Raw genomic sequence first — 22,283 nt, 5'->3', positions numbered from 1 at the left:
GCACGCCCTCGACGCGATTTCGCCCGCCTCTCCTCTTCCCCGTGTCCCCTCTGCCATATCCGGACGCTCCCCGGCTCCTCGCTCCGGTCGCCCGATCCGGGGAAATAGCCGGTCTGGGGTAGCTTTTGGACCCACCTTCCGCATCCGGACACGCTCTCCTCCCACTCGTCCAGTCCACTCCAGCCATAAAGCCATCTGGCCCAGCCATGCTGCCCGCTCCGTCTCTGCCGAACGCATCGTCGGAGCCGTCTGTCGTGTTCTCGTCGCCATCGCACACAGCGATCACGCAGATTCAGCCATAGTCATGGACCCCACCCCCTCCGTCCCCGCGCCGCAGCTCTTCTCGCTCGCTGGCCAAACTGCTCTCATCACAGGCGCTACCCGTGGTATGTCCTTCTTGCCACATGCATCTCCATCTCCACGAGTTTGGCGGCCACAGGCCCCTCTCTCCCCCCTCGAGTCGCCCCTCGCTCATGTCCCGTATCTCCAACAGGTATCGGTGCTGCCTGCGCCATCGCCCTTGCCGAGGCCGGGGCGGACATCTGCCTCGTCCGCCGCCCGGGGTCGACCAACGACGAGACGGCGAACGCGATCGCTGCCCTCGGCCGCATTGTCAAAATTGTGGACGCAGACCTGGCGGACCTTGACGCCGTGAAGGGGATATTCGGCAAGGCGCTGGAGGCGATGGGAGGAGAGATCCACATCCTCGTCAACTGCGCTGGCATACAGCGGAGATCGCCGGCCGTCCAGTTCCCCGAGTCCGACTGGGACGATGTACGTACGCGCTGCCCTCTGCTCCCGTCCCTTTCGGTCCTTTTCCTCGCTCTTCATTTGCGCTTTTCACTCGTCTCTTTCTCTCGGCTTCTTACTGACCGCCCTCTCCCTCCATGTTTTTCCACGGATCTTCCAACATGTCCTCTTCTGGCCGACGCACATCCTGCCGTCCCGTCCCAATCAATTATTCGTCCATCCGCTCCTCTGGTCCTCCCCGGCTTATCGGCCTCTTCTGCCCCTCTCCAAACGCGAATTCTCTGTGGCCTTGCACGTGTTCCTGCCGTGCGTGCTGGGAATGACGCCGTTCATGTGCCCCTTGCGCGACGTCACCTGCCGTCTCTGCTCGTCCGGCCACGGCTCTTGCGCGAAATCCGAACAAACCAACGCTTGCATCCCATCTCTCCTCTTTCTCCCTTCCCTCGTCTTATCGTCCATGGCGTGCTCTGCGTGATTCTCGACGGCCGTTCTCTGGTCACCCCACCTCTCCCTCGGCTCGCCCGTACATCGCACATCCCCGGACGCTTTTGCGTTTCATACATGCTCGTCGTTGCCTATCGCGTTGTGATCACGCCCTCTTTTCGAATCCGCACACCGCACGCGCTCCGACTTCGCTCGCATTCCAATCCTCCTTCCCATGCGCACGCACGGCCAACTCTCTTTCCCCACCTGCGACCCCAACGCGTTGCGCTGCGCGACGACGATACTTGTTCCCTGGCTGTGCCTGCGCATCGGCCTCGCGGGAACCGTCATGCGCGTCATACCCCCCCTTACGCCCTCCCAACCGCCGCCGCCGTCGCTGTGCGCCCATACATACGCATACATCACATTATTGCACACGCACATGCACACGCACACGCCGCGGATCCCCTGATCGCGGATCGGGCTCATAACCTCAACTGCGCTGTGGGGCCTCGTCCTGCGTCCTGCGTCCTCGGCCGCGCGCTACGTCACCGGGTCACCGTCCTGCTGCTCTCGTTCTTCACGCGTGCCGTTGCCCGTTGCCCGTTGCGTGCTCGTTGGCGGATCGTCGCCCGCGGCTTCGTACGTACACACGCCGTCGCACGACCTTTGCGCGTATCGCACCAACGATCTGTGGCCGGCTGAACGCTAACTCTCGTACCTCGACGCCTTCGTGCGTTTCCCGAACTATCCCCGGCCTTGCGACCACTCGGGAATACGACAACTGCGTACTGCGACACTTGGCACGGGTCGACTTTTTCTCCTGTCTTTCCCTGGACTCCTACCATCCGCCATGCCTCTTCTCTATACTCCTATTCCATCGTGCTGCTGCTCACGCTAACGCCGATCCTCTCCCCCCCCTCCTGCCATTCTGTCTGCCATTCATCCTGCCCTAACTTGAATCCCCCCTCTCTCCCCGCATCACACCCCCTCATGACCCTCATGACACCACTTACTGCGGGACACGCTGCACCGACACGCGCAGGTCATCAACGTGAACCTCAAGTCCGTCTGGCTCCTCGCGCAGGCCGCGGGCCAGCACATGGTCCCGCGCCGCCGCGGGAAGATCATCAACTTTTGCTCGTTGCTCACGTTCCAGGTGCGTTCTAGTGCGCGTTTGCTAATTGTCTGTGCGCTGGTCTTCTCCCCGTCTCTCCATTCCTTGTCTCATCTCACATCCTTCTGGGCTTCCCTTCCTGCCGAGGGAGATCAGAGGGGATGGATGGATGGGTGAGAAGAGCGCGGTCCCCCGCAACGCGTGCTGACAATAGCTTCTTTTTGTTTTCGTGTATCGTGTATGGTTTCTCCATTCGTCCTCGCGACGTGCTATTGTGTCTGTGTCGGGACCGGGACAACGTACCCCCTACTCCTTCCTCCGCCGTCGTCACCGCCACACAACCGCAACTCTGCAACTCTGCACCTCCGCAACTCCAGGGCGGGTTCACGGTCCCGGCGTACGCAGCCGCCAAGGGCGCGCTCGGGCAGCTGACCAAGGCCCTCAGCAACGAATGGAGCAAGGAGAACGTCCAGGTGAACGGGATCGCCCCTGGGTACATCGCGACTGATATGTGCGTCCTTGTCTCCTTTTCTTTTTCCTTCTTCCTTCGTCTGCCCTCGTGTCTGCCCTCGTCTTTCGCTTCCCGCTTCACCCCATGCCATGCAGCGATCTGCGATTGACGATCCTGCGATCGGCGTGTGGCGTGTGCGTGAGTGCGCACTGCGACGTCACCCCTACACCGTTTGTGCCGTCGACCTCGACGCGTCGCCGGCGCCTCAGGTTTTGGCATTTGCCTTTGGGTCGCACGTCTCCAGGCGGGCGGGCGCGAAGCCCGGCAGCATTTAGACTGTTAGACCTTAGACTGTTCGCTGTCTGGACCGCTTGCTGCTCCTTCCCATGGCACTGGCACTGGCGTTGGCGAGCAGCGGCGTGTATGCTTTCTTCGCCGATGCCGATGATGATGCTGGCGCAGTAGCAGTCTAAGGGCCTGGACCACTGGACTGTCCACGTGAACGGCGGTGTTCGTGTCTCGTGTGCTTCGTGATTCGTGTCTCGTGTGTTCGTCCCTATGGTGCATGCGTCCTGGCGTTCTAGCGCGAGCAACTTTGCGCGGGCGGGTCTACGGGTCTACTACGGGTCTTCGTTGTGCATTTTCCCCGCAAAACGCTACAAAGGTCCTGTGCGGGGGGGAGCGTTCCGTACGGGGCGGGCTTGATGTGATACACGTGTGATGCGCACGCCCGCACGTCCGCTGACCCGCAGCAGCTGTTTCTCGCGCCCCCGTCGCGGCTCATGAACCCACGGCTCACGGTTCATGGACCACGGACCACGGACCACCATGCTGCCTTGTCACACAGTACACAGTACACAGTACGAGTTGCCCCGCAGAGCTCCGCAGCCCGTGTGCGCCTGTCTTTCCTGTGAGGCCTGTGCTATGGTCCGGACAGGAGCTGTGCTGTGCTGCATTCAGCGGACTTCGGAGGTATACAGGTTGCGCTATCGTGATAGCCCTTCTCGTGGCTGCTTGGGGCTGTGGACTGTGGATTGACTCCATGCTCGTACCGTCCTCCCGTGCCCATACTCCTTCAAAACCCACGAACACCCACACTAACGCGACCCAATTTTGTTTTTCTTTTGTGCTCTACGCAGGAACGAGAAGCTGCTGCAAGACCCGGTGCGGCTGCGCCAGATCTCGGAGCGCATCCCCGCGGGGCGGTGGGGCAAGCCGCGCGACTTTGCGGGGCCCGTCGTCTTCCTCGCGAGCGCGGCGAGCCAGTACGTGTGTGGCGAGGTGTTGGTTGTGGATGGGGTGAGTTTTTCGTTTTCTCTTCCACTTTCTTTTCCACTTCCACTTTGATGTGCGGGTGTTCCTTCGCGAATGGCGCCCCCGGTCCGGGTTGGGGTGGCTGTCGTTCATCGTGTACCCTGCCTGCCCGTCGTATCGTATCTGTACGTTCGTGCGCTTGCTAACTAGCTCTTCTTCCATAGGGGTGGATGGGGCGGTGAGCAGTGGGCACGCCAGGGTTGGAGATGCTGTGGCTCTCGTGCGTGAGAGAAGGGACACGAGGGCGAACGATAGAGCGTGTCGGAACTTGGGAGAAGCGGCCGAGGAGGACCCCACAAGAAGCCAAGTTGTTGCATTCCTGCATTCCTGTACTCCATACCTCCATACCTCCATACTATGCCAGATGCCGAAACGTGCTTGCTACTCTTGCAGCGTCGTACCCGTGTGTGGACTGCGCAGTGTGCACCTGTGCGCCTTCGGACTCGGACCTTTTGCAGTTTCTGGTGACCACGCGCACTTCGCAAACCGCCTGCGTGCACTGTGTCTTCACCGTCCGGTGCGCTACTGTACTGCGTCATGGTCTGCTGGACGTACTACGTGCCGCCGGCTCAACGTCACCAAGCTCCATATTCCCTCAGATCCCCAACCTGCAAGGAACACACGGCTTTCTATGCGCCGGGTGAGACTTGACTCGGACGCCACTCCAACTCGCACCAACGTCGGATACGCCTAAGCTCGGACACTCGGTCGGTCCTGTATGCGCAGGCACGGAAGAGTTCCTGAAAATCGAACCGTTCTTTTCACTCCAACGCCTCCACCTTTTACCGCCGTCACTGTGGTCGTTTGGTCGCTTCGTCGTTTCAGGTCGTTTGGTACGCACCCTCGCTCTCATCACAATGATCGCTCAAGACGCAAGCCGATCGCTGCTTGTGGCGCCAAGTCCGGAGTCCGGCTCCGAGATCCTGCGCGAGGACCAACAGATCCTACCCGTGAATGTTGGAAACGAACGAGCGTACGTGAAATGCTTTAGCCGGCCGTATGTAAGTACGAGTTGAGTACGTCCCGATCGCGCTAGTGCACGTTGTATGCGGTCGACTCCAACAGTCAACTATCATAGCTTCCAGCGTATCTGTAAGTTACGCGTCAGTAGTGACTAGTCTCGACTCTCTCGGTCCTGAGATTCAGGACCGTCGGTGGTAGGTGGTGGCGCCACGGCGAACGGAATCTGATGCACGTAACACGTTGGAGTATGCTGGAACTTGGAACTCGGTCAAGCCGCGGTACCTGCTCACCGGCGGACGCACGGGCGGGCCGTCGCGTGGTGCGGGTCTCCACTCGACTCCCGCGGCCGTGTGCGTTCCATGCTGCGACCTACATACTTGATACTTAATACAAATGCCCCAAAAGGCAGGGCGGTACGCCGCACTGGGAGGAGGTTGACCGTTGGGCTCGTAAATTGCACGGAACGAGGTGTCCGAAACCCGTTACCCGTTACCCGAGGTGGTGATCGCGAGCCGATGCCGGGGAGGGGAGGGGGGGTGTTCCATTTTGTCCTTTGTTGTCTGTCGTCTGCATACGTATCATGCGCGGGAGACCTCTTGGGAGATGGTCGAGATCATTGCAAGTGTTTGCCGGCGATGGAGGGATGGAGGCGGTCAGAGGAAGACGGCGGGAGAGCGTTGTTGCGCGGGCGTGCGGTCCGAGTCCGAGGGCGCATGTCGCGTGTGTTGTGTGCCGTACGTTACGCGTACCTGTTGTCGTCCTCTGACATGTGTTGGCTGGAATGGAGGGCACTGGTATCCGAAAACTTCAGTGTAAGAAAAAAGAATACGCCCGTGTAGGGCTAGCGAACGCCCAATCGTGCAGAAGGCACTACTCTGCCTTGTTCCTGGTACATACACGTATATGCATGAGTACTCGGACTCGATGCCTTTTGGATGGGCACCCTAGCCTAGCAGTCTCGGAGCCGAGAACATATCCGCCTGATGTTCACCGGCGAACTGGCGAACCGGGTGACACTCCGACAGTCTGACAGCGTCGGCAGGAGGGGCAGCGGCTCGCCCGCCCCGGTGTCCATCCCTCTGCATTCCCCGCCAGCCAATCCGCGTCCATAGCGCAGCACCAATCATGCGTGGCGGCGGGTAAGGCTCTCAACCGCCTCGCGAGTAGTCGCCAGAGAACAATCAAACCCATACATGATCATACAATCACACCCCCGATCCAGTAGACACGAGGCAGGGTACAACAGGGACCTACCGGTCGGGACTCGGCGGTGACCAGCTTTCGGGGCGACACGCGCAGCAGAGATGAGCGGGCCTAGGGAGGATGGTGGTGTCATGTCCGCCGTTGGTCCTCGAACATTGTCCGACGGACAATCTGGTGACCGTTGACGTGTACTCCTCGTGTCGCGTGCGACGGCATCTAGCATGCAGCTTGTCAGTCTCCTGCGAAGATGCTAGCAGGATGCCATCAACTCACTTCTGTGCGCCCTTGGGCATCCTATGCTTCCCAAGGTTTGAGGGGATGCGGTCAGAGACCTTCGATACATACTGTAGGTAGCTGTGTGAGTGGACAGGATTGTGACCAAACTTTGCATCCCGAAAGGTCGCAAGAAGTTACGGAGATCGAGAACCTAGTGATTACTTCAACATGCACCTTCCCAGCATGCGGTCTTCGAACGTGCCTCAGTCCAACCACGATGTCGAACTGTGCACGGTTCAAGGGAGAACTCGAAGACTAGGCAATGTATTCTTCGCTCAAAGGGGATGCTGAACGTTAACTCTCCAAGGTTCATACTCACCACCCTCGGCAGTTTTACACGTCGTTCCACATCCTCAACGTAAACGTGGCCTCTCGCCCCAACAGCCGCCGACAGCTATCGTTCACCAGAACCCAGACGAGCAATCGGGACCATCCGGGACTCAAGGAACTTCGCGAACGCTGGTCTGCAAGGCGGCGCCCTGCCGCACACGTTCTCATCTTATCTGCCAACGTCCGACGGGGAAGCTCTCAATGGCGGAGCGCATTGGGAAGCCCGTTCATACGCACTCGCACCGCTGGAGCTTCCCAGTACAAGCCAGAAAGAAGGTCTCACCACAAACTCTGATTGGACGGACTCACGATGGGCGGGCACAACCGACAGCTTCCTCAGCCTGAAGGCCTCGGGTCTAGGGCCACGGCGGCATAAGCATGCAGCTCTCCGTTGTCGCGGACGTAACGGTCTAGACAGACCTCCGAGGGCACAAGGATCAAAGGAAGGTCGAGACTTGACAGTTCCGAAGGGGGGTGGGGAGTGGGGGCAACGTCCTGAGCCGCTCCCGTCTTCCAGCAGAACGCACAGAATGAATCGCGCGCTCGGCCTCCTACAACCTCCTACGCTACCGCTCGTGCAGCGAGGCACCAGATAGCTCCACCCTCACGTGCAACCGAGGGCGAGGCGGTCATGTGTCTGGGCCAGACATTCTGCAGGGAAAACACCGACCCATGGCTAGGACCCTGGATGGAGGTTCCAGGTGCGCCTGCACCGTCGCTCGTCTCGTTCAATCAGGCTCAATCGTGGCCATGGCAGTGTGGACGGGCTTCTGCGCTTTGGGTGCAGTGCGCAGAAGGATCAGAGCGAACCGTCTTTTCGGTTGTCCAGACTCTCGACCGTGTCGGCGTCATGAATTGCAATTGCACCCTGGAAAGAGGGCGTCAGGTGAGGAACAAAATAGTCACAAAATACCTGGGTAAGGAAGAGCGCACCGATGAGGAGGTACGGCGAACGCGAGAGCGTCCCGGAGATACAGGACATTGACGAAAACGATCTCGCCGCGGCGGGGCAAAGTCTCCTTTTTCCCGTCTCTCTCGACTTCGCTGGGATCGACGCAATAACCTGTCCGTGCCCACTCTGCTGGTTTTTCTGTTTTTCGCCCGATCATACGCGCATCCTCGACAATCGCGCAGAAAGGCAAAAGGACCCGAACGCGCCTCAAACATCCGTGGATTGTTTCCCCGTGTCGCGTCTGGATTGCGCGATCAGCCATGGTGCACGCCTTCGCCCGGGAGCAGTTGCAACTTGTGTGGCAGAAGCACACGAAAGAGGCAGAGATCGTACGCCCATCCCCGTCGGCAGCCTGTCAGACAGCACTTCGCCGCTGGCCACACTAGCGTTCGCCTTCCACGGAACTCGAGAAACCTTGGGAGGCACGCCCACTCGCCATTCCCACCGGCGAGACGTCGGACCCCAGTGCAGGATCGCAGGAAGCCGAGACAGGAGATGAGAACCGCGGGGACGCGCGTGTGCCTGCGCCTCGCCGTTGCTGCAACGAGGCCTGCGTCATGATCTTCAGGAGAACACATGAGGAGGCCTGAGGTCTCGCTGGCTCCCAACTTCGCACCCGCACGCTGGAGAGTGGTGCATGTGAGCTCGCAACGTTGGTTCGGTGTGGGAACACGCATTGAGGCGAGTGCTTCTCGGGTCCAGCCAGTAGGTCATCTTTGCGCAATGAAGGCATTAGACTCGGTGGCATGCAGGAGGCAATTGGGACCGCTCACGTCCTGATTCGTCGTGATAACATTCCTGCTCCAATCCGTGCAAAAACACGCCAGCCGCAGTGCGCAGAGCACGGGACGATCAGGGAATCCGCTGGTCCTATGACACGGAGCTCTTCCATGGCGATACCGGGCTGATAGAAGCGTGTTGAGCAAGTGACCTGGATGCAGGGAGTCCGCTCGTCCTGTTCCATCAGGCGTAGCAGCGCGTGTCGCAGCACTTACCCCCTCGAGATGCTCAGCGTTGCCCAATATGGTGCGCGTGTGGCCAGACGGTGTATGGGCAGATGTTGCACCCTGCGATCTTCAGGCATGCAGGATTCTAGCCTTCTCGGTCGTGGGCGACGATATCGATGCATAGCTCCCGGTGTGGCTTTACCCAATTTTGAACAAAGCCGTGGCCAAGAGATGATCGTCAGCTCGGAAAAGTCAAGGGAGAATACCAACGAGGCTGGTCCGACACGATAATCAAACGCGGTGGTGAGGAAAGCCCGAGGGGACGGCCATTCAATCGCGTTACTCGTCCTCTGCTAGGTCAGTTCTTCTGCTCGTTCCATCACGGTGGCACCTGCGTGAACAGATCAGATGCAATTGGGCATAGACGAGAGTCCATGTCCATGCAGGCCACGGCGTTCATCAGTTAGAACGCAGAAGGGTGGAGTGGGAGTGAAGTCGGGTGTTCTAGGTTCATGGGCAGTTAGAGTACCGAGCATGCCGTGCGGTATGCCGTTAGTGCGTCTGACTGACAGTCCAGAGTTAGTCGGGTCGGGACATGCAACATACGCGGGTTTGAATGGGAACGGAAAGACACGAGCGAACGGTTGTCCGAGAGGTGGCGGTCGGAAAGAACCTGAAACGAAGCTGTACAGATAGCGAGCATGCTGCTGTCGTTATTATAGTACACGGTCGGTCGAGAGCAAACTACGACTAGAAGATGTGGATACGTGCATGAGATGTGGATGAAGTCACGTCGACACTCAAGTGACGGCTTGTCGGGGAGTATCTCCTCCTTCATCGTGAGGACTGCGTCCATGCCAGCGTACCTGCGACACGCCCAGCGCAAACTCGCTGAGGTGCTGCCCCTGTTTGGGCGGCGAACACGAGGGCATCGTGATCACGACTGCGACGCTCCCATCGTGGACATCCATCACAGAAAGCTCTTCTTCCTCAGGGTCTGTCCTCGAGGTCTGGAACACAGACCTGTACGTACAAGAAGGGAAGAGGGCGACCCATGGTCATGGGGACAGGATCCAGAAGCCGTGAGCGCGAGGTAGAGTAACAGTATGGCGCGCGAAAACGTACCTGAACTTCCACTTCTTCCGTGCGGGCGTTCCAGCGGAGCGGGAGCTCATTGCGGAGCTAGTCCTGACACATAGTGCCAACGGCTGTGATGGGTGCGGCCGTGTAACCTTCCGGGCTCATTCGGAGGAAGAAAGGAGATAGGTACTTGCATTCAGTCGCTCCCAAGCACAGTCCGACGCCTTCCCCCGCATCTCCCGTACCCGCACATCCCACAGCTCCGGCACAACATTGTACGAGATCGACGCGACTTGCGGCTCGACGTTGAAGATGCCAAAGCGTCGATGGAGGTAGAGCCGTACCCTTGGCCATATGAGGCCACCGGTTATCGTCACAGCGAATATGCCCAGGAAGCCGACCAAGAAGCCGAAGATGAGTGAGGACTCTGCTCCGCTGCCGCCACCGTTGATGGTTGCCATTCCTCAGGGTGATGATGGTAGTCTGTAGGGAAGGGAGAGTCGTATAAGCCTCAGGCCTAGTCGACAGCCATGGAAGCCAGTTCCAAGGCTGCGCTGAGGGCGCCAAGTGCGCTCGGGGGCGGGCACAACCCCCTGAGAGCGATCTCCAAATAGCTCTCGGCATCCCACCAAGTCTTTCAGCGACACACACGCAGTTAATCCAAGAAAGCTACACTGATAACCAGTCTATCCAACATCTACGACACTATATATTCAGGCTCAAGCAGTCATCTTTACACACCAGCCATCTTTTTCAGCACTGCGAACTCCTGCTTGCCAGTCGCCTTGCAAAGCGCGTAGAACTTGGACTGCGGATCGGAAAGCAGTGCGGCGGGAGTGTCAAACTCGGCGATCCTGCCCTGGTCAAGCAGCATGACCTGTGCCATCGCAGATTGCGTTAGAGATTGATTGCAGTCAAGGACGTAAGGCCAGCTCCAGAACGAGACTGCTCACCCTGTCGTAATCAATCACCGTGCGGAGACGGTGCGCAATCGTGAGGATCGTGCTAGATGCAAACTCCCTGAGAACGCCTGGAGTCAGTAGAGAGCGTGGGGGAGATGAAATGCACCCCGGACTCACTGTCGAATCGTCTTCCCGATAAGCTCATCTGTGGCATAGTCCACGCTGCGCAAAGATGGCGGTCAGTATCCTCTCAGCGGCCGCATGTCATGAGAACGCTCGTTACCTCGCAGTCGCCTGACACAGCCCGGTCACGGATCAGCCAATTGTGTCCTTTCATTGTCTGCCACCGACCACGCACCTCGTCCATCAGAAGCACTCTCGAACGTTTCAGGATCGCGCGGGCCATGCAAAGCAGCTGCTTCTCGCTTCCAGGGCGCATATACAGCAGGTCAGCGCGCGGTTCTGCTGAGGAACGCGATCGGAGATCTCACCCAGTGGAGAAGTTTTCACCCCCTTCGGAGACAGGAGAGTCTAGGTTTCGGAAGACGTTGGCATTCACACCTTCGTCTTCCTCCGAGACATCATGCGCCGGGATGAGATGCACCCGACGGAGGGCCTCGTACTGCACACGATCGGTGAGTCCAGACCGCGTCGGGGTAGCGGAAGGGCGAGTACGTACAATCTCTGCGTCCTCGTATTCGTTGAAGACATCTAGCGTCGACCGGAGCGTTCCGCTCAGGATGGTGGGGTCCTCTGCAAACGCCGCCTGTCAGTGAGTGCACCGCCGCCGGGAGTCTGCTGGGATTGAACCTACGGGGAATGATGGTGAGCTTGCTCCGGAGATCGGTCAAGCCAATCTTGGAAATATCCAGGCCGTCGATGAGGATGCGCCCCTCTGTGGGTTCCACGAATCGGAAGAACGACAGGGCAAGGGTGCTCTTCCCCGATCCCGTTCGACCCAGAACGCCGACTTTCTCACCGGGGCGAATCTCAAACGACAGATGGTGCAGGACGTTTGGCAATTCAGGCTGCCCAATAGCACGCGATGCTCGTCAGGGTCCATTCCAGAAGGCAGGAGGGGAGGGGGTGACGCACCGCGTATCGGATGACAAGATCCTCGCACTTAATCTCGCCGCTCGTGGGCCACGACGCTGGGGGTCGGGGTTCCACGAACTCAGGCGGCTCCCGGGGAAGCTCTGAGAACTCCTTGACACGTTCCACCGCGACCTGTCGGGAGCGATTAGGGCGCTCGCAACAGCGAAGGAGGGTGCGTTCTCACCATGGATTGTTCCAGACCGACGAAGCGACGGACCTGCGAGCCAGTTGTCATTGGACGGCCAGACACTGGGCCGGCATATTAAACTTACCAGGAAGAGGAGCTAGAAAAGAATCCACGTCAGCTCAGGCCCTGTAAGCGGACGAGCAGGCACTCACGTCGCTCAGGAGGGAGCTCGCGAAGGCCAACGCGAACCCGGCCAAGGAGGCGTCGATGGTCGGGGTCACGACAGCAACGAAAGCCGTGATACCGATGACAGCGCTGGACAGCAGATTGAATCGGGCAGACAGCCAGCGGTTCACTGGGTGAACATCGTGAGTGGCGGCTTCTCGACACGCCTAACAAGTCGGACTCACCACCCCACATCCAGTAGTACGGGTTCGCGTTCTAAAAGACAAACGGGGTCTCGGTCATCAGAACGGTAATCGGGGGTAAGATCGCGTACGGTGTCTGCGCAGCGAAGCATGTCACGCAGGAATTTCGATGAGGCACCGAAGGCACGAAGGACGGCCACACCCGCGATCGTTTCACCGTAGATTGAGTATAGCGGAGACCGAGTAACGGAATCTGCGACGGAGCCGGGATCGGGATCGTGAGTAGGTTCCGCTCCGAGGGGTCGCGGAACACGGACGTACCCAATCTCCGCATGTCACGAGAAGTCTGCCCGTAGACCTTCGCGGGAGTGAGCCTCGAGGATCAGGAGCGTGCGTAATTCATGACGCAACGTACCTTGCCAACTGCGCGTGTTGGATGAGCGTCAGCTAGAAGAGAATGGCTAAACATGAGAGACGTACCACTGTAGTAGAGCGAACCGAAGATGACCGCCGCGATGATGAACGGCGGGCCACCGACGACGGACACCGTGACGAAGGTTGTAGCGACGGAGAGTGCGTTGATGACGCTGCGGCCAAAGTTGTCCGGCAGGCTGCTATCGATACCTTCAAAATCCTTTCCGAAACGGTTCAAGAGTCGGCCACGAGAGACCGTATCGTGGAACCGGATGTTGGCGAACAGCACACCCTCGAGGAGCTCTATGGTATGATATGATTAGCAAGTGTCGCGCCACATGTATATTGCAGCCCTCACTCTGGTATAGAACGACCGAAGCATGGATACCACCGTTGTCTAGCGATCGACGTCAGCTTCACACCCCCAGCAGATGGTGAAGACCACACTTACAGAGAACGAACCATCGCAACGTTGTGAGAATAAGACCTGTAACAACCTGATCAGTATGACAACCCATGGTCACGGCATCCTGTTACTTGCCGAAAGCAGTGATCTAGAGAACAAGGGATCAATCACAGCTGGCAGTAGTAGTTTGTGATCTGGTACACACCCCAGCATAAACACTGATGTAGAAACTAGGAGGACGAGGGTCTCCACTCTTCAGGTACGATCCAGACCATACACTGACCCAACCCGTCAGCAAGTACGACACGCAACGAACGGAGCAAACCTACCGAAGCCAGCTGTTCTCCAACACCGGGGCCAGCGCAGCCAGGCCCAAAGCGCATGCGAAAGTCAGCCAGTAGCCATAGCTACCGCACGCCTTGAGATACGCCATCCAGATGTCCTTGCCGATGCGTCCAACTGCACGCTTTTCCTCCTCAACGAGCTTCCGCGGGGCCTTCTTCTTCTCAGGCTTCGCGTCCAGCTCCGACGCTGTGAGCGCGACAGTCGAGCTGGTTTCCGAGTTCGCCTCGGTGGGCTCGGCGGAGCCGCTCTTGTCAGCAGTCTCTTCCATGATTTCCTCGACCTTCTCCACCTTGGTCTCTTCTTTGTCGTCGGACGGGTCAGCGGCCCCAGATTGGACGAGGCTCTTGAGGACACCGGAGTTTTGGAAGTTATCGTAGTTGCCGGCATAGGAGACACGGCCGTTGTCCAGGGAAACGATGTACTTAGCACCGGGCGCACAGAGCTGGACGTGGTGAGAGACAAGGATGAGCGTGCGGCCGCGCATCAAGTCGCCCTTGAGGCACTGGTTGTACAGGTGGTGAGCGGTATGTGCGTCCACTGTGTATTCGAATCAGTTCAATTATCCGGGGCACGCAAGCTGAGCTACGTACCGGCAGACAGTACGTCATCGAGGAAGAGGACAGATGCGCGGGAGTAGACAGCACGGGCAAGAGAGACGCGGGCCTTCTGGCCACCAGATAGATTGACACCACGTTCACCGATCTCGGACTGATCTCCGTCTTCGAGGATCTCAAGATCGCTCAGAAGCGCACAAGCCTGAATACGGACTCAGTCTTCCTGAACGTATGCAACGATGCATCTCGCTCACCTCAAGGGTCTTCTGGTACCGCTCCTCAACATATGGGAGATCGAAGAGGATGTTATCTGCGCACAACGCTCAATTTGATACATCCATCCGATACGTGGCGGTTCAACTCACCTCTGATCGACGCATTACGCAACCAAGCCGACTGCGGGACATACGCACAAACACCTTCAACGACCCACTCCTCCTGAGGCACCTCAACGCCCGCAAATTGCGCAATTATATCCGGGGGCGAGCGTGGGCAGAACAGCTGCCCAGAGAGCAAGTCCGCCTCTCCCAGGAGTGCAAGGAGCAGAAGCGACTTGCCGCTACCGAGCTTACCGCAGATGAGCGAGAGCTCCCCGAGAGGGAACTCGAGTGTGAGGTCCATGAGTATGAACTTGTGCCTTGGGGTCGACGCCGCAGAGGGTGCCGCACTGCCGCGAGAGCGGTCCTGCGGCCAGGTGATCGTCGCAGACTGCAGGGCGATAATATGCGGCTGACCATCAAGGGGTGCAACGGGCGCGACTTCGACACCGTTGAGGTACTTCTCGATACGCCGGAGAGAGACAGCGGACTGGAGCATGTTGATCAGCGTCTCTGGGAGAGCGTTCAAAGCGAACTTCATCTCGTTGAACACTGTAAGAAGTCAGCTTTGTTCCTGAGTGCTTCTTTCACCCAAACTCACCGCTAATCTGCGAAGAGGCGTCAGAAACCTGGTACAGAGGCTGACACAGGGAGGGCTCGGACTCACAGAAGTGAACGCAATCGACGGCGTCAGAACCTGGTTCCGTACAACTGCATAGTGCCAGAAGGCCACCAGCGTGACAAGGATGGGCGAACCGTTCCTATGATAGAACACTGAGTCGCCGGTGGACAACGCAGTGGATGATGGACGCACCAGATGGCGTTCCAAAGCACCTCGATCGTATAGTTGAGCTTTTGGTATTTGAGCTCACGCTCACGGATCTTGTGTACACGAGCCTCGAAACTGCGCTCCCAGGCCATGAACTTGAGCATGCGGATGCCTCCCAGGATCTGTACAGAGTCAGTCTTGAGTGCCAATAACACCGAGTACCGAGAACGTACCTCGTTCATGAGCGAGACACGCTCATCACGTGCCTTCATCAAGTTATCTTGTGCGCCAACAACGACCTTGCCCGCGAAGTGGTTCATAGGCAGGAACAAGCATGTCACCGCCAGACCGAAGAAGCATGATACGCCCAGCAAACTGTACAGGAATAGCGTGCCGATGAGGATCTCGATGGGCGCGTCAAAGATTGTGAACAGGTGCCACGAGAATTCAGAAACGCGGTCAACGTCGGTCGTCATGAGGGTCATGATCTGCGCCTTGCTCGAGAAGTCGTCCTCGTCGTCGTTCTTCTCCTTGTCCTTGTTCTCGCTGTCGGTGGCCTCGGAGGCGGATGCAGACGCTATGTCCTTGCGAACAAGCGTCTTTGCGAAAAGGATTGAGTTGAGCTGGATGCGCATGCGGCACTGCAGCGTCGTGGTCGAGAACGACCAAAGCTGACCAGTCACTGCGACATCGCCATGTGAGCATAGCACGGAGAGGTATTCACGATTGACTTACGAAGTTGCGTCATGGCGTTGCTCACGAATAGCCCAGCACAGAACACAAATCCCCAGCCTCGGGACTCACGCCCGGGGTCAACCTCGAGATAGCGCACCACGCGCTGGAGGAAGAACGCAGGTACATAAAACATGATCGCGCATATGATGGCAAGGAAGATGATCATGGCCATGGTCCACGCGTTCACACGCAATAGACGGTACGCAAGCTCGATCCCAGAGCCAGGCTGAGGGTGCCACGACCCGATGCGAAGCTTCCAACGGCGAATCGCGGCACGCATACTGGCGAAGAGGGTGGTAGCGCGCATGTCCGCGGCGACGATGGGGAGGTCGCCGATCTCGAGACTCTCAGAGGCGTTTCCAAGCATGACAACCTTTGTCGTGTACGAGAACAACAAGACGTCCCACACGGATGCGCCCGTGATACCGCAGACGTTGTCCTCGTACTTGGACGTGATCTGCATGAGTGTCTTCTCAGAGTAGATACTCTCGGACGGGAAGTGAAGGCAAGGCCCTCGAGGACACGTTACGACGATGAGGAAGCACACCGCATACATGGCTACCGCAGTGTACCACAGAGTCAACGGAGCGCCGGCGATGCTGAGGATGGAGGTACCAGTTCCCGGGAAAGGAGTGGAGGGAAGTATCGCGGTGGTGCCAAGCAGGAAGGTTGCAACGAAGGTGAGGCCGCACAGGTGGATGATGGACTGCGAATGCGCCGAGTACGTCTGATTGATGGAGAGAGCAGACAGAACGAGGGTGTAGAGCGCGAAAGCGATATGCAGAGAGTAGACGGCAATGTTAAGTCTGTCATCCTCGGTGATTGCCCAGCCCAAGCAGACAGATTGGATTACGAGGATAGCGGCAAGTAGGATGGAAACCGTGAGCTTCCTCAGCCGCATCTAGATGGATTGAGAGTTATTTAACGCCACGGCTCTTAGACTATGAGAGAGTATTTGCGATGAGTTTCACACTGGTTTCCATACTTATACGCGCTATGCGGAGCTGGAGTCAAACCATAGGATTCCAAGTATCTCTTAGTGACAGTCCGCGAAGCAATTCTTGCAAGCAAGAGGGGTCAACTGTACACAGGGCATGCTTCGAGACACCACGGCCAATCGATGAATCATCCCCTACAGCACTGAACCCACTGCAGATAGTCTATACCTGCAATAGGTTCCAGTCTGTCTCATCGGTCGTTGTACGGTTGCGGAAGTGAACTTTCCAGCTGCTCGCACGGCGGGGTCCAGTATGCCGAGCAACCTGAGCCGCTTGCATTGCCCAGTCCCAGGGCATTCGCCACGGCATCAAACTCGTCGCAAATAGTCTCTGGCTAGAAGTGACCACGTACCCGCGTCCAGAAACCATCCTCGTCTATAGGCGTCCCGTCAATAAAATCCTCCGGCTTCGTGACATCGAATGGATCCCGTATGAGGCCCTCTTCTCCTTCTGCGAAGGTCGGGAGTGCAGTCTTCTTCTCCTTCGTTCCGGATGCGAGGCGTCCGACGAGACTCGGGACGATTGCCACGGTCAGCGAGATGGCCACAGGAAGTTGGTACGCCGGCATGGCCGACAGTAGGTGGTGGGACGAAGACAAGGACCGCGCGAGCTCCTCAGACCGGATAAAAGGACGAAACTTGCGTCCGATGGCAGTCGGAACCGCTGTCGAGAGTCAGGGTGGACGTCTCTGCCAGATGTCGACTTGGTCATATACAGCGCGCGTTTGCCGGTATCTTCGGCACGGACTAATGGTATAATTAGATAAGATAAGAAACTTCAACAAGGCTACTGCTTATTAGTCCATCATGATTACCCCGGACAATCTCCCTAGGTGCTGGTACGAGCTACATACATAATTGCAGTACACGGCAGGGGACGTACTCGAGAAATGTGAACGTTTGTTCAACCCGCGAAGGGGCGACGAGCACAAGGTGAACGCCAATAGCGCCATATAGGAGACGCCCAGGCGCGGCTCCGGGAGGATTACAAAGTGACTCGTGGACTTTCTAAGTCCTCGCAACGAAGCGATGGTCACGCCTTATAGTGAATGCTGTATCAAAGTCACGGGATATCGCGCATCCATCGCTGAGGTAGAGGGAGCCAGGAACTTGAAACCAAGGGAGACGCGTCGCAACGCGTCCAGTCACATGTGACGAGGCGCGTCTTCCACGCGAACGACGCGATCGGCCCTGATCGCCATTAGCAAGCGATTGAAAGCATGACATAGCAAGCGACCGGATGATAGTATACAAACCACAACGGAGATAGCGAACTACAACAGCGATCACCAGGACATGTCTGAGTAGTAAGCATCAGTAAACAAGCGTACCTCGCGCAAGTAGACAGAAGGTTGACGTACCCATCTTCTGCTTCACTTTCCGTGTCTCCTCCATCAAGCCCATGACATGTTTGTCGAGCATGTCGACGTACGGTTTCAGCGACGTCCTTTCCCAGTCAGCGTGGTGTTCCGCGCCTTCCCCAGACTGCACAGGAGCGAGCTTATCGAGCTCGTTGAGCAGTTGACTAACGGTCGGAACCTCCGCAGGATCAAATTTGGATATCGTTCGGGGATCCACAGGCACGCAGACCCGACCGGTTTTTGGGTGGATGCAGAACGGCGCCTTCAACAAGTGGTTCCGATGCTTCGAGACCTCCGCGTCGAGTCGTGGATATGTGTACTGCAGGATAATATCTTCTTTGGCTGCGGTCAAAATTACCTGACGAGCCCGTCTCTCGTAAGTGATGATATGAGGATGGATGAGTAGCGGAAACGCACCAAACCCTTTCCTCGCTTCTTCTCAATCTCGTCCTCAAGATCCTGCCACTTGTCCTCTGAAGACCGGTCTGGGTTGTCTTCCCACAGTTCCTGGAGGCTCTTGACGATGTCCTTGTCGGGGATGAGGTGAAGGAGCGCTTGCCAACCCTCTTCGGACGCAAAGCAATCCTGGTCCTCCAGAATCAGGTCGTGGAATACGGGTTGTAGCATCTTGTATGCGGAACTAAGACAACAGTCAACACACGCGCGGTTCGCCGGACAAAAATATACGCACGCAATCGACGGCGGGAGTGGCATCGTTCCGATCCTCACATTCACCTTCTTATGCATCTCTTTGCCTCCCTGGATGATCGTCAACCAACCCACAAGTGCTCTCCTCTGATCGTCGGTGAGCTCGAGTGCCTCTCGGTCACTGATCCACAAGTGGATACCACGTCGACCCGAGTACACCCACAGCAGGTGCTTGTATCCGAATTGGTCTCGCAGTGCCCGGTCGAGCACGCGTACAGCCGCCGCGATGAACGTCCAGCAGCGACGGCAGATATCGGCTCCGGAGCAGCATGTACGGATGGAGTCGTAATCGGTCATATCGATATCGAAGACGAGCTCGCGGAGTTGTGGGCTGAAAGCGGCAGGGCGTACGGTCTTCTTGTCTCTTGGCTGCAGTTTATGTCAGCATCTCTCTTTCATATGCCCCGCTATCCTTTCAAGATCCTTCACTTCTACCTCCACAAAGTACCAATTAAACTCTGCAGGACTCACCCTCGCGCTGTATACCGGTCCGATCTCGAAACGCGTCGGGTTCAGGGCGCAAACTTGCTTCTTCAGCTCATCGGCATTCGCGAACGAGTTATACCGCAGATACACGTCTCCTTGCAGTGTAAAGGCAAACTCCCGGTGGGTGAAAAGCTTGGTGGGTGCGTGCTCGTGGTTTAGCCAGGCGAAGATGGATTTGAATGGGTAGAGTCGGCGGTAGAACGCGAGCATGATGTCAGGGGTAGTGGGCTCAGATTCTGAGACGGCCATGGCTCTAGAGGTAATTGGTGGGGAAGTTCAAGCGAAATTGCGGCAAACGGGGAGGTGATGGTGGGGGTCAAAAGTAAGTGTGGTGAGCGCGAGGCGCGCTGCAACGTGAAACGCGTACGGTCACATGTGACGCGTCGCGTTACGGCGCTCACATTTGTCCTGACCCTGAGCGTCTGCCTCGTCCTTATCCCACAGCATCTCCAGCCATGATCACGATGTCTGAGTCTACTCCATACAGGTCGGTTCTGAGCATATCAAACAACGCGAGGAAACTTACGTTGCAACAGACTAGATGATCTGATATTCGATGTCCTAGCATGCATCATCGCAAGTATCGAGTCCGTTAAAGACCTGGTTTCGCTCTCAGCAACTTGCCGGTACCTCCGGACGCTCTGCGTACCCCTTATCTTCTCGCACGCAACCCGCTGCATTGACCGACCAATTAAAAGCAAGAGGCGGTTTCTTAAGGAATTCCGGTGGCCGTACATCAGGTGAGTAAACTTCCCGTTCTCCGGTTCATTGCTGACGTCGAATCGAATTAGACATTTCACGGTGGTGGACAATTGTCCTAACAGAATGCACACAGCGTCAAATACTTATAGGGGACTTATGTTTGCCCGAGACCGGTACCTGTGCGGGGTGCTGGGGAGTCCCAAGCTGTTCAGCCTTCTGCGACACATCCCACGCCTTACCAAGATCTCTCTAATCCTTGCAGAAGGCACTTCCTACATACACGACGTGTCGTTGTCAGCTTCGATGTCAATCCTCGCCTTACCTCAGCTGCGCGAAGTATCCATATCATCCACCTACTCCTCTCCCAGACTGAATCCTCTTCCTCCGATGACCACACGATCTTTGCACCTCTGACCCTGTTCCACCATGAACGCAGCGTATCACGGAGGTATGCTCCTACTGATGCTGAGAAAGCGAACGTCACTCTGTTTCTCACGAGGCTCTGCGGTTCGCTGAAGGTTCTGACCCTGCCCGCTGAGCTAGTTCCAACTGAGGCTCTGACCCAGTTGGACTGGCCCCGCCTGTGCGAGTTGCGACTACGTGGAGCACAATGGAAGACACCATCCAAACCTTACGCTACGCTATTCTCCGGGATGCGAGACCTGCGTGTCCTCGTTCTCGAGCTCACCTTGTCCGCGGATGCCGAGCCGCGACCGATTGTGGACCATGACCACGCGGACGATTGTCCGTGGCCACACTTGGAAGAACTCTCCGTGTCGCATCCTGTGGCACGCGATCCCATCTACGCTCGCCTTCCACAATGCCTCCAGGTGCTCTCCCTATCCTGCTGCCCCCATGCGGCTGAGCGAGCCTTCAACGACCATATGCACCGGTACCGTTTCCCCCTACAGACGTCCTCGGAGATGCTTGCTATCCTGCGGTGCTGTAGCGCGCGGGACCTCTCAGAGCTGCATCTGGAGTATCGAGCTGACGAGAGCGAGAGCACCCTGCTCGGCTTCATGTCATCTGCATTACCGAAGATTCAAATACTCCAAATATATCGATATAGGGCACCGGACACCGGCGACATCGCAGTGGTGAGTCTGGCATCGGCGTGGCTTGTATCTGGCATCTCACGTCGCTTGCGATACAGGAAGAGTTTGCTCGGCTACTTTCGTCGCTCGCAGCCCTCCGTGTTCTGAATGTCTATCTGGACTTGGAGAACACGCCTCTGCCGAACTTTTCCATGCCTCCTGCGCAGCGCGGCTATGAGACACAGTGGGCGTATGAAATGCACGCGAGGAAGACCTTCCTCCATCACCTGCACGTCATTGCGGAAACCCTCGCGTGCATTCTCAGTCCGTCCGTCAAGGAGATTCACCTGTGGTGGCCCTTCGACCAGGGACGCCATCTATGGCGCAAGTTCCGAATCGATCACTTCGCGGACAACACGGAGCCAACTCGGATAACGCTTGACGACGACATAACATAATGCCGACCTTGTGGGTGTCTAGCATGCATGTTGTGCTTTGTGAGCTGTTTCTGTCTATTGTATACTTGTCGACGACCTGGTCGGAGGCTAGAGAGTGGGGCAAGATACATGATAGGAAAATTCCTGACCTCATGCAGTCGCATCCTGATATTGTTGCCCTGATCTTGTGCGATTGCATTTCGATCGTTGCTGCATAGGAGTGTCTGTGATGGTCCTCACCAGCTCGTCAATGGATGAGTTGAGCAAAATGCGGATTCCGGAGTTGTGCAGGCTTTGATACTTTCAGATGTTTCCATGTGAGTACTGTGCACCAGAGGCTCTCCCTGTGGGGGATACATTCGTCTGAATCGGTGAACGTCTATATTTCAGAGGCTGCATGGACCCAGGGTTGGGATATTTGTCTTGTCCGAACTCGCGTTACGAGTGCGAGGTGATCGACATTGTCCGAAACCGCGGCAGTGCGAGAGCCCGCCATCGCTCGAAATACGTGACGACTCAGGCTCCTAACCACCCCGCCTTGCGTCGTCGTTCAATAAATCCTCGCAGTGGGGGACGAGGTGAAATCTGTGCGAAGGAGGAGGAGGAAGTAGTACCGTACTCTACACACATATTCAGGGACCGCTTATCCTCCGATTGATGGCAGCACTCAAAATTGAGGTCCCGACTTGGTCCCGACTCAGATTTGAAACTCCTTAACCT

The 22,283-nt window shown here is 57.3% G+C and overlaps 4 protein-coding genes and 1 pseudogene across 5 annotated transcripts; 2 read left to right on the top strand and 3 right to left on the bottom strand.

The window, feature by feature from the left end:
* Positions 1-164: 164 nt before the first annotated feature.
* Positions 165-4,237, top strand: L226DRAFT_613537 (NAD(P)-binding protein; the record flags this gene model as incomplete). The annotated part of the gene is made up of 6 exons (XM_067686518.1): positions 165-386; positions 494-774; positions 2,219-2,332; positions 2,668-2,801; positions 3,881-4,040; positions 4,220-4,237. The coding sequence occupies exons 1-6, from the start codon at positions 305-307 to the stop codon at positions 4,235-4,237; spliced, it is 789 nt and encodes a 262-aa protein (XP_067534708.1). The 5' UTR covers positions 165-304.
* Positions 4,238-9,694: 5,457 nt separating this feature from the next.
* L226DRAFT_83422 (uncharacterized protein) lies at positions 9,695-10,772 on the bottom strand. Its single transcript, XM_067687275.1, has 3 exons — positions 10,760-10,772; positions 9,852-10,683; positions 9,695-9,749 (listed from the first exon to the last, which is right to left on the bottom strand). Exon 2 carries the CDS (start codon positions 10,428-10,430, stop codon positions 9,909-9,911), a length of 522 nt encoding a protein of 173 aa, XP_067534707.1. The 5' UTR covers positions 10,431-10,683; positions 10,760-10,772; the 3' UTR covers positions 9,695-9,749; positions 9,852-9,908.
* L226DRAFT_535603 (multidrug resistance-associated ABC transporter) lies at positions 10,438-17,531 on the bottom strand. The gene is made up of 31 exons (XM_067680945.1): positions 17,189-17,531; positions 15,839-16,739; positions 15,337-15,785; positions 15,149-15,285; positions 15,002-15,095; positions 14,936-14,942; positions 14,383-14,886; positions 14,272-14,327; positions 14,054-14,219; positions 13,448-14,000; positions 13,324-13,396; positions 13,254-13,266; positions 13,164-13,199; positions 13,071-13,109; positions 12,779-13,015; positions 12,714-12,721; positions 12,620-12,656; positions 12,430-12,551; positions 12,341-12,371; positions 12,143-12,285; positions 12,076-12,087; positions 11,988-12,020; positions 11,804-11,935; positions 11,523-11,736; positions 11,388-11,461; positions 11,200-11,330; positions 11,067-11,133; positions 10,992-11,002; positions 10,886-10,930; positions 10,760-10,826; positions 10,438-10,683 (listed from the first exon to the last, which is right to left on the bottom strand). Exons 1-31 carry the CDS (start codon positions 17,402-17,404, stop codon positions 10,540-10,542), a joined length of 4,752 nt encoding a protein of 1,583 aa, XP_067534706.1. The 5' UTR covers positions 17,405-17,531; the 3' UTR covers positions 10,438-10,539.
* Positions 17,532-18,149: 618 nt separating this feature from the next.
* Positions 18,150-19,600, bottom strand: L226DRAFT_464044 (prim-pol domain-containing protein; the record flags this gene model as incomplete). Its single annotated transcript, XM_067675833.1, has 4 exons — positions 18,150-18,569; positions 18,614-18,836; positions 18,888-19,273; positions 19,376-19,600. The coding sequence occupies 4 exons, from the start codon at positions 19,598-19,600 to the stop codon at positions 18,150-18,152; spliced, it is 1,254 nt and encodes a 417-aa protein (XP_067534705.1).
* A 639-nt stretch (positions 19,601-20,239) lies between these two features.
* Positions 20,240-21,377, top strand: L226DRAFT_582677 (annotated as a pseudogene; the record flags this gene model as incomplete). The annotated part of the gene is made up of 2 exons: positions 20,240-21,189; positions 21,250-21,377. Coding segments are annotated over 2 exons (995 nt in total), but the record flags the coding sequence as incomplete, so codon positions are not given.
* Positions 21,378-22,283: the final 906 nt, after the last annotated feature.

Source organism: Lentinus tigrinus, assembly GCF_003813185.1.
Source record: "Lentinus tigrinus ALCF2SS1-7 unplaced genomic scaffold L226scaffold_14, whole genome shotgun sequence".
Classification (NCBI taxonomy): domain Eukaryota; kingdom Fungi; phylum Basidiomycota; class Agaricomycetes; order Polyporales; family Polyporaceae; genus Lentinus; species Lentinus tigrinus.
The sequence above is the reverse complement of the archived record's forward strand: the minus strand, read 5'-3'. Positions and strand labels throughout refer to the sequence as shown.